At 43.8% G+C, this 12,990-nt stretch overlaps 1 protein-coding gene across 1 annotated transcript; it reads right to left on the reverse strand.

Annotated features, from left to right (window-relative positions):
* Positions 1–1,005: 1,005 nt before the first annotated feature.
* LOC117404597 (mannose-P-dolichol utilization defect 1 protein) lies at positions 1,006–11,980 on the reverse strand. The gene is made up of 7 exons (XM_059015330.1): positions 11,802–11,980; positions 10,239–10,304; positions 8,941–9,073; positions 7,873–7,958; positions 5,677–5,795; positions 4,111–4,221; positions 1,006–4,024 (listed from the first exon to the last, which is right to left on the reverse strand). The coding sequence occupies exons 1-7, from the start codon at positions 11,890–11,892 to the stop codon at positions 3,902–3,904; spliced, it is 729 nt and encodes a 242-aa protein (XP_058871313.1). The 5' UTR covers positions 11,893–11,980; the 3' UTR covers positions 1,006–3,901.
* Between the last annotated feature and the right edge of the window lie 1,010 nt (positions 11,981–12,990).

Consider the following 12,990-nt stretch of genomic DNA (forward strand, 5'->3'; position numbering starts at 1 on the left):
ATGCATACAGGTTTGACTTGTGTGTAATGAATGCAGATTGGATTGTAGACTGCAGGTGGAACCGGCCCCAGTGTGATACTGGGAACGAGATGAGTTTTACACACTGGTTTCATGGGGCAGGTGGAAATGTGGATCGTCTGAACTAGTAATTATTCGGATAGTTCAGATGTAACAGGTCACAATGAAAGTAAAAAATAATTGATTAGTCTAATAAACCTCAAGCACTGGAACTGAAAATTCAGCATGCTGAACATTACTGTAATCATTTACATTTTTCACATGTAATGGTTCCTTTTCAGACAGGTAACAAAATGTGGTAACAGATTACATTTTATGAGAAAAAATAAGTTACTTTTAGTTACATTTCTAAAAGGACTATGGCTAATGTATAAAATCAGAAAGTGCTGCAGCAGTGCAAGTCAAGCCTCCCACAAACGCGCTTTTCAGATCATCTCGCTAGAAAATAGCGTCAGAGGAGGGGAGTGGGTTCGAGAGCCGGATCTTCAGAGAATATTTCGATGTGTAACCAACAATAAAAATAAGAACATAAGAAAGTTTACAAACGAGAGGAGGTGATTCAGCCCATCTTGCTCGTTTGGTTGTTAGTAGCTTATTGATCCCAGAATCTCATCAAGCAGCTTCTTGAAGGATCCCAGGGTGTCAGCTTCAACATTACTGGGGAGTTGGTTCCACACCCTCACAATTCTGTGTAAAAAAGTGCCTCCTATTTTCTGATTTGAATGGCATTACTGCCTCGTGTGTACAGAAGGTACACTTTTTTCTTCCTCATCAGAAAAGCAATGCCCTGATCTGCATTCAGAAGAGCACCATCTACATTTTAGTTGGCTAATGGCTCCCTCGTGTGGGCAAGGAGTGAATATCAGCCTTAGATGAAAAATGCTCCAAACAAGGGCTATTCTGAAAGTATATTCAGTACTGTATGAGAATACAGGCATTCAGACACACCGATTTCCAGAATTCATAAAAACCCAATAGAGTGTCACCTTTATTTAAATTTTATTTTTTATTAAAACTTTCAAGTTCTTGAATTGCACAGACAGACACACAAAACAACAAGGCAAAAGTACAGTGATAGACAGGGCGATTCATAAATGGTAACATTTCATTTCAGGTTTAAAAGCAGACAGACAGCCATGTGTTTGTGAATATGTTTTATAGTAGAATGTTATTTAAGTGTATCTGATGGATGTATTGATGTAGGTAACGGTTTCTTGATATAGATTAAAGCTGGAATTCTCAAACTAGGTCCCAGGGAACCCGTGCCTTTTGGTTTTTATTCCAACTGAGCTCTCAATTACTTAACTATACGCTTAATTATTATTATTTGTTTATTTAGCAGACGCCTTTATCCAAGGCAACTTACAGAGACTAGGGTGTGTGAACTATGCATCAGCTGTAGAGTCACTTACAACTACGTCTCACCCGAAAGACGGAGCACAAGGAGGTGAAGTGACTTGCTCAGGGTCACACAATGAGGCTGAGGTGGGATTTGAACCGGGGACCTCCTGGTTACAAGCCCTTTTCTTTAACCACTGGACCACACAGTCTCCTATTTTTCTTAATTAGACATTTTTAATTATTTTCAGATCTTAAATAGTTGCATAACCACTTGAACTCTGCAGCTTTTTAGGAGATGAAAACAATTAAAAAGGACTAATTAAACAAATTGTTAATTCAAGTAAGGGTTAAGTGATTGAGAGCTCAGTTGGAATAAAAACCAGAAGACACAGGGGGTCCCCAGGACCGGGTTTGAGAACCCCTGGATTAAAGCAATGTGGCAGAAAAACGGTTCATTTTTAGTGGCGAATACTTGAAATGGACAAACCAACACGCAGAACCTAGTCAACAACATTCATGGTCTATAATAATGTTTTTTTTTCTTATGAATCACCCTGTCAGTCATGTATCTAATATGTTGGTCACACTGATCCCTTGTAGGTCCCTCTCTGTAATTTCAAAACTCAAACCTCTTCACAGCACTCAAAACAAGTAAAAACAGACAACAGGGAGTGCAGCGTTCCCCTGAAAGAGGCTGTACTGTAGCTAACGAAGTAACTCCATAAATCTTACCTGCACCCTTCCATCGGTCTCAACTGTGGACTTTTAAAAGAATGTATTTTAGTCTTAAAACATGTTATCTGGTACTACACTTGGTTGAAGAAATCTCTGTTTGCAAGCCATGCTTTCACATAGTGTTACACTTCCTTGGTCACCTGCAGGGTGAAATTGCCCGCACCGCTTAAAAGGCTTCTTTCCTGTCATTAACCAATCAGCTGCTTCTCCTATTGACCGACTTGCTGGGTAAAACGACGCAGTAAGTGTAACATGCGTCCTGAGAAGGTGGTATGGAAACTGAGAAGTTTCTTTAACAGTAGTTGGCCTACCGGATGTTTTAAAATGAAAACACATTTGAGACCTACGTAGCTTACGCAACAGGTCATTATTTTTGTGAGCTACAATTAAAAAGAGCACTAACTAATATTTTAAAATCTACCTGATTAGAATTAGCAACACTATCACTGGCCCTCCTTTTTAAATGTGGGGCGATATTTGAAACACAACTCTCTTGAATTAAACACTGTTGTTGCATTCCGGTGCAACAGCATTTCCTGTGCAATCTGTAGGAGAATGTGTGTGCCTATTCCTGGGAATGTAAACAAACTGGACTGTCACATTTTCACAGTCTATTCAGGAAAAAAAAAGCCTGTAGAAAGACTAGTTGACAAACATCTCAGGGAATCACAACTAAGGAATTTGTCGAACCCTTGCTTCTAGTTAGACCTGCTGCAGACAGGGATACATAGAACCGTAGTTTAGTGATTGAACAGGACTGCGGAGCAGTTTAAAATTTTCGTTTTTACTCGGACTGCTATAATCTTCAGTAGCAACCAAAGTTAACGTTAGGAATGTTATTTTTGAAAAGGTTATTGAGCAAGTCTCTAAAAACCCTCCCTCTCTCTCAGCAGCCTCTACTATTCTCACAAGCCTATTCTTACTCCCGCTAGTTCTGCGGTTCAGAAATCCAGCTCCGTGTTCAGGTATATTATTGCAACGACCAGGCAGGTGCTGGGAGTTTGAACAATCAGATCAATCTGCTCTGAATGAACCGATTCTCATATCACAGCATGAATAAGTCTGTGAGTCTGTAGGATTACTAATAGGAGCTGTAAGGGAGGAACAATGCATTTAGCATCAAACTCCTGACTCCTGATCATTGAAATTATCGACTTTAAGGGCCGTTTTGAAACCCAGGACTCCAAATTATTGTTTATCTTTCTGAAAAAAAAAATGTCCCTTTAGATTCCCTATTTGAGATTTGAAAGCAATAAGCAGTCCCAGTTTCACACTCTGAGTTTAGTTGCTATTTTCCCCTATTTCCTTTTCTATTTGATGGTGTTTGCAATCATTCAGAGTGGGTCTGGGCTCTGTTGCTCCAGTACTGTTCTTGTTTTAAAGCTGCCATTCCCTTCTTTGAGCTGCTTTGAGCTTCTCTGGAGAATCCGAAGTACCAGGACCAAACAGCCTGCCTCTCTCCGTTCAAATCGTGTGTCTTTCAATGTAGAGCAGGTGGGGCTGGCAGAGCCGAGTCATCACATTGTATGGAACAAGGACGGCTGCTCAGTCCTGGCACTTAGGATTGTCCAGACAAGCTCAGCAAGGCAGGAAAGCCAGATTTAGAGAAAAAGCTCGGCACTGGAGAAACATAACCCACTGAGAGGGATCACTAAAAGATAAAAGGGACAGACACAAAGTAAATGGAATATGAAACGTAGGAAGTCTTAGTAAGAGTCTTGTAAGAACACGGGGAGGCTGCTGGTGTTCGAGCCCGCTTTCTTACTCCTCCAGTCTGTTCGGTTTCTGTTTCCACTCCGCGCTGCTTTCACTGGCGCTTCTTCTCGTCGTCTGGCCTGGCGTTCCAGTAGTAGAGCAGCTGGGCCGCGATGATCCCGTTACAACATGAAGACACCACGTACGTCAGCGCCATTAGGGGGTCACCCGTTTCCTAGCAACACACAGGAACGTTGGAGCGTTACCAAAAGAACCTTGGAGAGAGTTTAAATAAGAGAAAAGCAGAGCCCTCGGGTTTACCTGCACAGAGGTGAATATTCTGGCCAGGGATCCTGCGAACAGCAGAAACACTGTGATAGCAGACAGCTGGCCTGTGTGCCCATTGCGAAAGTTAGTGCCAGCCTGGATCAACTGCAACGACACAAAAGAACCAACATCACCAACAGAATGAGAGCTGAGAGGCTGGGAGGGATGGAGGCAGTGTGGCTCTAGTGGTTAGAGATGAGGAGGGACTGGGAGGGAGGGAAGCAGTGTGGCTCTAGTGGAGCTGAGGAGGGACTGGGAGGGAGGGAGGCAGTGTGGCTCTAGTGGTTAGAGATGAGGAGGGACTGGGAGGGAGGGAATCAGTGTGGCTCTAGTGGAGCTGAGGAGGGACTGGGAGGGAGGGAGGCAGTGTGGCTCTAGTGGTTAGAGATGAGGAGGGACTGGGAGGGAGGGAAGCAGTGTGGCTCTAGTGGAGCTGAGGAGGGACTGGGAGGGAGGGAGGCAGTGTGGCTCTAGTGGTTAGAGCTGGAGGGACTGGGAGGGAGGGAAGCAGAGTGGCTCTAGTGGTTAGAGCTGAGGAGGGACTGGGAGGGAGGGAAGCAGTGTGGCTCTAGTGGAGCTGAGGAGGGACTGGGAGGGAGGGAAGCAGTGTGGCTCTAGTGGTTAGAGCTGAGGAGGGACTGGGAGGGAGGGAAGCATTGTGGCTCTAGTGGTTAGAGCTGAGGAGGGGCTGGGAGGGAGGGAAGCAGTGTGGCTCTAGTGGTTAGAGCTGAGGAGGGACTGGGAGGGAGGGAAGTAGTGTGGCTCTAGTGGAGCTGAGGAGGGACTGGGAGAGAGGGAAGCAGTGTGGCTCTAGTGGAGCTGAGGAGGGACTGGGAGGGAGGGAAGCAGTGTGGCTCTAGTGGAGCTGAGGAGGGACTGGGAGGGAGGGAAGCAGTGTGGCTCTAGTGGAGCTGAGGAGGGACTGGGAGGGAGGGAAGCAGTGTGGCTCTAGTGGAGCTGAGGAGGGACTGGGAGGGAGGGAAGCAGTGTGGCTCTAGTGGAACTGAGGAGGGACTGGGAGGGAGGGAAGCAGTGTGGCTCTAGTGGTTAGAGCTGAGGAGGGACTGGGAGGGAGGGAAGCAGTGTGGCTCTAGTGGTTAGAGATGAGGAGGGACTGGGAGGGAGGGAAGCAGTGTGGCTCTAGTGGAGCTGAGGAGGGACTGGGAGGGAGGGAAGCAGTGTGGCTCTAGTGGAGCTGAGGAGGGACTGGGAGGGAGGGAAGCAGTGTGGCTCTAGTGGAGCTGAGGAGGGACTGGGAGGGAGGGAAGCAGTGTGGCTCTAGTGGTTAGAGATGAGGAGGGACTGGGAGGGAGGGAAGCAGTGTGGCTCTAGTGGTTAGAGATGAGGAGGGACTGGGAGGGAGGGAGGCAGAGTGGCTCTAGTGGAACTGAGGAGGGACTGGGAGGGAGGGAAGCAGTGTGGCTCTAGTGGTTAGAGATGAGGAGGGACTGGGAGGGAGGGAGGCAGAGTGGCTCTAGTGGTTAGAGATGAGGAGGGACTGGGAGGGAGGGAGGCAGAGTGGCTCTAGTGGTTACAGCTGAGGTTAGCATTAGCACATACCCGGCTGATTACAACGGCTGGCATATTTGTGGCTTGCATCGTCGTGACAACAGACCTGGGGGTAAGGGGCGACAGCAACAAGGAGACCAAGGCTAAATAAACTGCTATAAACCCAAGACCTAAGAGAAGAGGAGAGAGGGAAGCATTAGTACAGACAGGAAAAGCAGGCTGCTCTTTAATTGTTAGGTAACCCTCAATTAAAAATGACAAAGCAAACAGGAATTTCAGGAATAATTCTGCTTTGCCATGTATATGACACATTTTACAAACAATGTCGGAACACAGCACAGTTTGGATCACCATCACAAAGGCTCCCATTAGCAGCACATCACAGAATGGATCTTGAGTACCTTCTTCACTGGCAATTGGTTTGTCCTATTTTTCACTTTTGAGTACAGAAGGATCTCAATTAACATCAATAACATGATGATTCATGAATATTATGACATCCACAGCTATTACAATACTAAAAGCGTATTAAAAGTGAGAAAGACTTCTAGTTGAAACGTTTGTCATTGAATTTATGAAGTTTCTTTTAGTAAACAGTAGTCTACTGTTGTTGCATTGTTCGGCAAAATAACAAGCTGTAGATGTAAACAGGAATAACTTATAAGCAGGGGTTCACATAACTTTTAACATAGTACCAGCAGAAATGGTTTGGGACGCACCAAAATTAGGGGTCTTCATCCCTGTCTAGCTTCACCTCCAACAGTTCAAACAATTGGGCTGGCCATGTCAGAGACCACAATAATAGTTTCTTGATGTTTGAGTAGGAGTCCGGATTGCTGATTATTACAATTTTACAAATCATCTCGCATTCTCGGTTTATTTCAATATCCTACCACCATATTGCCGCCCTGGGGATTCAAAAGCAAAACCCCAAACACTTCATCACTGTGAAAGACTTCACTATTTTTAAAAGGTTTGTAGCCTCTTTTCACCGACCCAGACGCAAGATTTGAAGTTTATAAGCCCTTGCGTGTGTTTTTATTTTTAAATTACAGAAAATAAAAGAAATCAAAACCTAACTCACACATGGAGTACTAACTAAAACTTTTCACAATCCTTAAACTAACAAAACTGGACAGTGAAGCTGTTTACCAGTCACCAAACATAAACGAAAAAAAGGTTTACACACTACTTTCTACACCACAGTCTTTTCACTGCGACAGCCTCTGTTCACACAGACCGGAGACTGCCTTGAACAAACATGTAGGTCCTCTTATATACCTGTCTGCTAATCCCAGGCAGGTGACACCAATTAAAATCACAATTAAACAGGTAATCAAATTAAACTAATTACACCTGTGTCTGTGCGAGCATTTACCTGGCAGGGACGGAAATTAACCCTATCCCTGCCAGCCACCAACACATCTTCTTCAGGATTTGCCCTGCCACAGTCACTTTATGAGTGTTTTATTTATATAAGGATATAACTGAGGGTGAAAATGGTTTAGAAAATGTATTTTTTGTATTAAATGTAACAGCTTTCAAACAGACACCTCGTCTCACCCCCACTCAGCTTGGGAAGCAAGGGATCAATGACGAGCTTCCTCAATGCCACGCCCAGAACTGCATCCCTCTTCTGTGAATGGATGGCTTAATAGAATCCCTGCTATCATTGGTTGTTTCAAGAGCCAATTAAAAGACAATTATTGATCTTATGAACTGGAGTGGTTCCACCTATCGCTCTCCATTTTTTAATAAAAAGATGAAGCAGCCAATGATAGCACTAGCAGGGAGGGACTGTAGTTAAACTGGAAACCGTCTGGAGATCGCAGACAGAGCCCAGAGACCGCCAGTCTGAGGTTAGGCAGGTATGGCTCACCTGGCAAGCGGGAGCACCCTCGCTGCCTTTATGAAAAATGCTTTCCTGCCTTTGCACCTTAAAGAACAATATGGAAGTCTGCATTTTTCTTTATTGGTTCGCAGTTATGTGAACTCCTGCTTATAAGGCTGCATGCTGTACAAGCCTATTAGCAATCATATAAACAGCAGATAAGTGAATCCAAAGCACTTGTCATGCTGTGTATTAGGTATAATTAGAGGCCGCATTGAGAGTACATGACTGTGTATAAAATGTGGCCTCTCGGATCTGATCAATGGTTATGATGTGCTGGTACCCTCGAGATACAGGCTGCAGGGATCAATACACAAGGAGGTTAATGTGGGGAGCGAGGGCTGAGCTGTAAATACCTCGCAGAGCATTCCCCCTGTAGTGCTGGATCAGGAAGCCAATGACAACCGTCTGAAGCATCAGGAAGAGTGCCTCTCCCCACGCACTGCCAGGAAACACACACAGTGAGAACACAGCAGTGCCACTGAAACACACACAGTGAGAACACAGCACTGCCACTGAGACACACACACACGCAGTGAGAACGCAGCACTGCCACTGAGACACACACACACACACACAGTGAGAACGCAGCACTGCCACTGAGACACACAGTGAGAACACAGCACTGCCACTGAGACACACACAGTGAGAACACAGCACTGCCACTGAGACACACACACACACGCAGTGAGAACGCAGCACTGCCACTGAGACACACACAGTGAGAACACAGCACTGCCACTGAGACACACACACACGCAGTGAGAACGCAGCACTGCCACTGAGACACACACACACACACACAGTGAGAACGCAGCACTGCCACTGAGACACACACACATAGTGAAAACACAGCACTGCCACTGAGACAAACACACATAGTGGAAACACAGCACTGCCACTGAGACAAACACACACACACACTGTAAAAACAGTGAAAAAACAGCCAGCAATAACACACACAAACTCCCATTTATAAATTCCTTCACTTACATCCAATATTTATTCAGACACTATAAATTCCAATATCTATAGTTTTATATAAGATTTCTAGTTTCGCCCTCTAGCGTTCAAAAGATACAATGACATGTTAAACAATCACCTGGTCTGATTGAAATCAATGGCAATCTGACTGTGCAAGTCATTAGGATCAAGTACGTTGCGTAAATACACACGTCCCGTGGCTGTGGTACATCTGCAGTAAAATCCCTGCTAATCCTTGAATTACAGGGCATCCCTGGAGAGTACTCCTACTGTATGTACTATAATAGAGTTTTTTTTAAAGCGTTGAAATAGTTTTTTGTTTGGTAGTGTATTGTACAGTACCCCTGTAAACCAGCATACTCTATAATCCACCACAGTTTTCAGGTCCAAAGCGATTCGAGAGGTTTTACTGCGATTGCATTGAATTCACAAGCGGTTACCTGAAGGGGAAGCTGTTTGCGATGCTGTAGGCCATGGTTCCTGTGATAGCCAGCAGTTCAAGCAGGATGGAGTTGAAACTCAGCCCCTCAGCACTCTTGGCTCCCAAGAGCTTGAAGATCTGAGGCAGCTTCACTGCACGGGTCAAAGAGGAGAGACAGAGAGAGATACACACAGAGAGATCAGCACTGACACAGAGAGAGAGACAGAGATCGGTGCTGATGCACCCAGACAGAGATCAGCACTGACACAGAGACAGAGATCAGCACTGATACACAGAGAGAGAGACAGAGATCTGTGCTGATGCACCCAGACAGAGATCAGCACTGACACAGAGACAGAGATCAGCACTGATACACAGAGAGAGAGACAGAGATCTGTGCTGATGCACCCAGACAGAGATCAGCACTGACACAGAGAGAGAGATCAGCACTGATACACAGAGAGAGAGAGAGAGAGACAGAGACAGAGATCAGCACTGATACACAGAGAGAGAGAGACAGAGATCTGTGCTGATGCACCCAGACAGAGATCAGCACTGACACAGAGAGAGAGACAGAGATCTGTGCTGATGCACCCAGACAGAGATCAGCACTGACACAGAGACAGAGATCAGCACTGACACAGAGACAGAGATCAGCACTGACACAGAGAGAGACAGAGATCTGTGCTGATGCACCCAGACAGAGATCAGCACTGACACAGAGACAGAGATCAGCACTGATACACAGAGACAGAGATCAGCACTGATACACAGAGAGAGAGAGAGACAGAGACAGATCAGCGCTGATACACAGAGAGAGACAGTATCTGAGGGTCTGCCATCAGCTTGAACAATAATCAATTACTGTGAAATTGAATTCATTATTTAATCATCGATAACTATTAAGCACTCAACAGCGCTAAATTTTGAAATGCCAATTTAATAACAAATATTAAGACTAGAAAAAAGAAACTTAAAAAACTTCTCATTGAATTATGTTTTTTTTTTTTTATTTCTTGACAATTAATTTAGTGACAAATTATTGTCTATAATCTTATTATTGAAGGGACTGTTGCACCACACTGCGCTACAGCGGCCCCTGCTGGCCAGACGCCCGGTGAGTTGAAGCAGACACCTGCAGGGCTGGCCTTTGTCCTCCAGGGGGCGGTAGCTCACATCTGCTGTGGAGCTCCCGGGTGTAAAGAGGCGACTGGGGATCGGAGGAGCCCCGCTGACCTGCAGTTCTCCTGAGCTGTTGTGGGGAGTTGCTGTGGTGAGGGAGCGTCATCGGACATACCATCAGTAGAGGATACTCACCCATCACAGAGCCTGCGATGATGCCGATTCCCAGTCCTTTACTAAGAAGGATCTTCAAGCAGGGCACTGCAGGGTTAAAAAGAAGACTTAACAGACCGCACACAAGCCCTGCACTGCACAGAAGGGCTGTTAGGCTCTCAGAGGGCCACTTTACACCAGAGAAAATTCAAAGCAGGTTTTCAATTCTACACTAGACAACTTTACATCATAATACTAAGAGTAAAGAGCTTCCAATTGTCCCCCTTTTATTTTTGTATGAAGTTTGTAATCATTCCGAGTGCTTCTGATTATTGAATGAATATGATTTTGTCGAATTACAGCGATGGAAATAAGACTCCCACTGCATAGCAGTTTGCTCTATTCCTGATTTTACTATGAGTTTAGTAAGACACACCTGAGCTTGTTACCTATACACTCTGGCTAATCAAGCTTGTAATAAAACCTGGAATGGCTGAAACTGCTATGCAATAGGAGTCTTATTTCCATCCCTGAATTATGTTAGCTAATTTTACCAATTGTCCTGGCTTTGGTAGCTTTAGCAAAACGACATGCATTAGTGGGTTAGACATTTTGTGTGTTTGATATACATTATGCTGTAAAATATAAAAATACGCAATTAAATCAGTGAAGAGGAATTTAAGCTGCTGACAGAGATTCAACTTAAGTCACAGAAAATTCCTTCATCATCATCATCATCGCTTGTAAGCTCGATACTGATTGGTCCATCGCGATTCACGGTGTCCATGGAAACATAAGTCTGGAAACAAAAAGCCCACAGACGTCTAACGTTTTACTCGACTTACATACGTAATGATTTGGGGAAATTGGCTCTATTTTACTGAGCAGCTTGAGCACAGAATGTGTATTGCAGGCACAATAAAGGGACACCAGATGGCGCTGGCTCTCACTATTTAAGACGAATCAATATTTTAGTAATTCAACCAAAATATTCTGAAAAAAAATACACTTGTAACATTTACCTAAAGTCGTGACAGTACAGTAGTCCCAAAACATAATGCTGATTACACATATCTGAACGAGCCAATCAGACAGCGCCCTCAACACGGAAGTGCCGAGATGACCGAAACCAATTGATTGCCAAACTCAAAAACCAACCAGAGAGCAGACAATTGACAAGCTGGCCAATTGACATTCACATTGGGCGGGACCACTAAATATTCCAATATCAGGTTGAAAACACACACACACAAGTTCGTAATTCAAATGCAATATCAAGCTACGATTTACAGTAAAGATGCACGGTTTGAGTCGATATAAACATTAGAATTATATCTTTACTTTTGTTTAAGTATTTCAAATTCAGACCAGCACATAAAGTCATCAGACAAAAGCTACTAAATGAATTTGGGAAATATTTTTAAACAGAATTTTTTATTTTTTAAAACCAAATATATAAACGACAAGGTGTGCTGTTAGTTTAACTTGCAGAATTTGCTAAAACAAATACCCTTCCGTGTTTCCGAGACTCCCCCCCCCCCCCCCCCGATATAACTAAACACACGCCGAATAATTCCGTGTCAATGCATTTCAATTACAACTCACCGTCCAGAAGGTTGAAGTTGACAAAAAACTCATCGAAACATTTTTCTGGAATGAGAAACTTCACCAACAATTCTCTGAAGGGCTCCATCATAAGGGCATCCACTTTGGTATTGGGAAACAACAACTTCCCGTGGCTTCACTGTCCGATGAGGAAACGGTATAGGAAACATGGTGCAACAGAAAAAGGTTCCGTGACTTTAGTTTTTTTTTTTTCTTCTTTGTTGAATTTAATGGCTTCTTTTCTTAAACCCGACATTTCCTTGGTATGAACAAATATGATAGAATACAAATATAATTGTAAAACATTTGCAAACCATTTATGAAACTTAAAAGAAAAAAAAACTAAAACCCGCGATTAACCCTTATTTAAAAAGACCCCTCCTCACACTCTCCCCCTTTCCTACCCTCCTTCTCAGCTCTCAAGTCAATTCAAATGGTCTTTATTGGTATACGTGGCATATAAACTGTTGATGAAGTCAGTACAGAAGATAGACATCAATATGCAGGTGATTAGAAACAATATCATTGATGTTGTAAACTTACTTTCTACTTTCTAATCTCTCTCTCTCTCTCTCTCTCTCTCTCTCTCTCTCTCTCTCTCTCTCTCTCTCTCTCTCTCTCTCTCTCTCTCTCTCTCTCTCTCTCTCTCTCTCTCTCTCTTTATATATATATATATAAAGGTGACCATATGGCTCCATGGTCACCGGGACAGTTCACGTTTTTCAACACAACCCAGTGCATTCTGGTAAGTTTTACCTGTCTTGGGTAAGAGAAGCAGGACTACACTTACCAGAATGCATTGGGTTGTGAGTTGAAAAGCCTGAACTATCCCAAACTGTCCAGCAAACACGGAGCCATGGTCACTTTATCTATCTATCTATCTATCTATCTATCTATCTATCTATCTATCTATCTATCTATATATATATATATATATATATATATATATATATATATATATATATGATCTGCACTTCCTACTTGAATTTTCACTGTCAATAAAATGGCTGATTTAGTTTTGCTTAAAGTTGCTAGTGCTAATAAGAGAGAAGAACATTCTTTGGTTAGCACTCCTTCAAAGGGAAGTAAAAACAGCTGGGTAGTGTTGCTTCCTCTTGGGTTGTAGAGTGCTGAATGTCATTTGCCTGCCTCAATACTGAATAGCACTGTTACCTGTGAGTGGGGTCTG

This window comes from Acipenser ruthenus, chromosome 50 (assembly GCF_902713425.1).
Source record: "Acipenser ruthenus chromosome 50, fAciRut3.2 maternal haplotype, whole genome shotgun sequence".
Classification (NCBI taxonomy): domain Eukaryota; kingdom Metazoa; phylum Chordata; class Actinopteri; order Acipenseriformes; family Acipenseridae; genus Acipenser; species Acipenser ruthenus.

Coding starts and splice junctions, on each gene's coding strand:
- LOC117404597 (XM_059015330.1), bottom strand. CDS start 11,892: ATGATGGAGCCCTTCAGAGAATTGTTGGTGAAGTTTCTCATTCCAGAA. Junction 10,305..11,801: donor CAACTTCAACCTTCTGGACG/GTGAGTTGTAAT, acceptor TTAACCCTGCAG/TGCCCTGCTTGAAGATCCTT. Junction 5,796..7,872: donor CAGGGGGAATGCTCTGCGAG/GTATTTACAGCT, acceptor CTCTTCTCTTAG/GTCTTGGGTTTATAGCAGTT.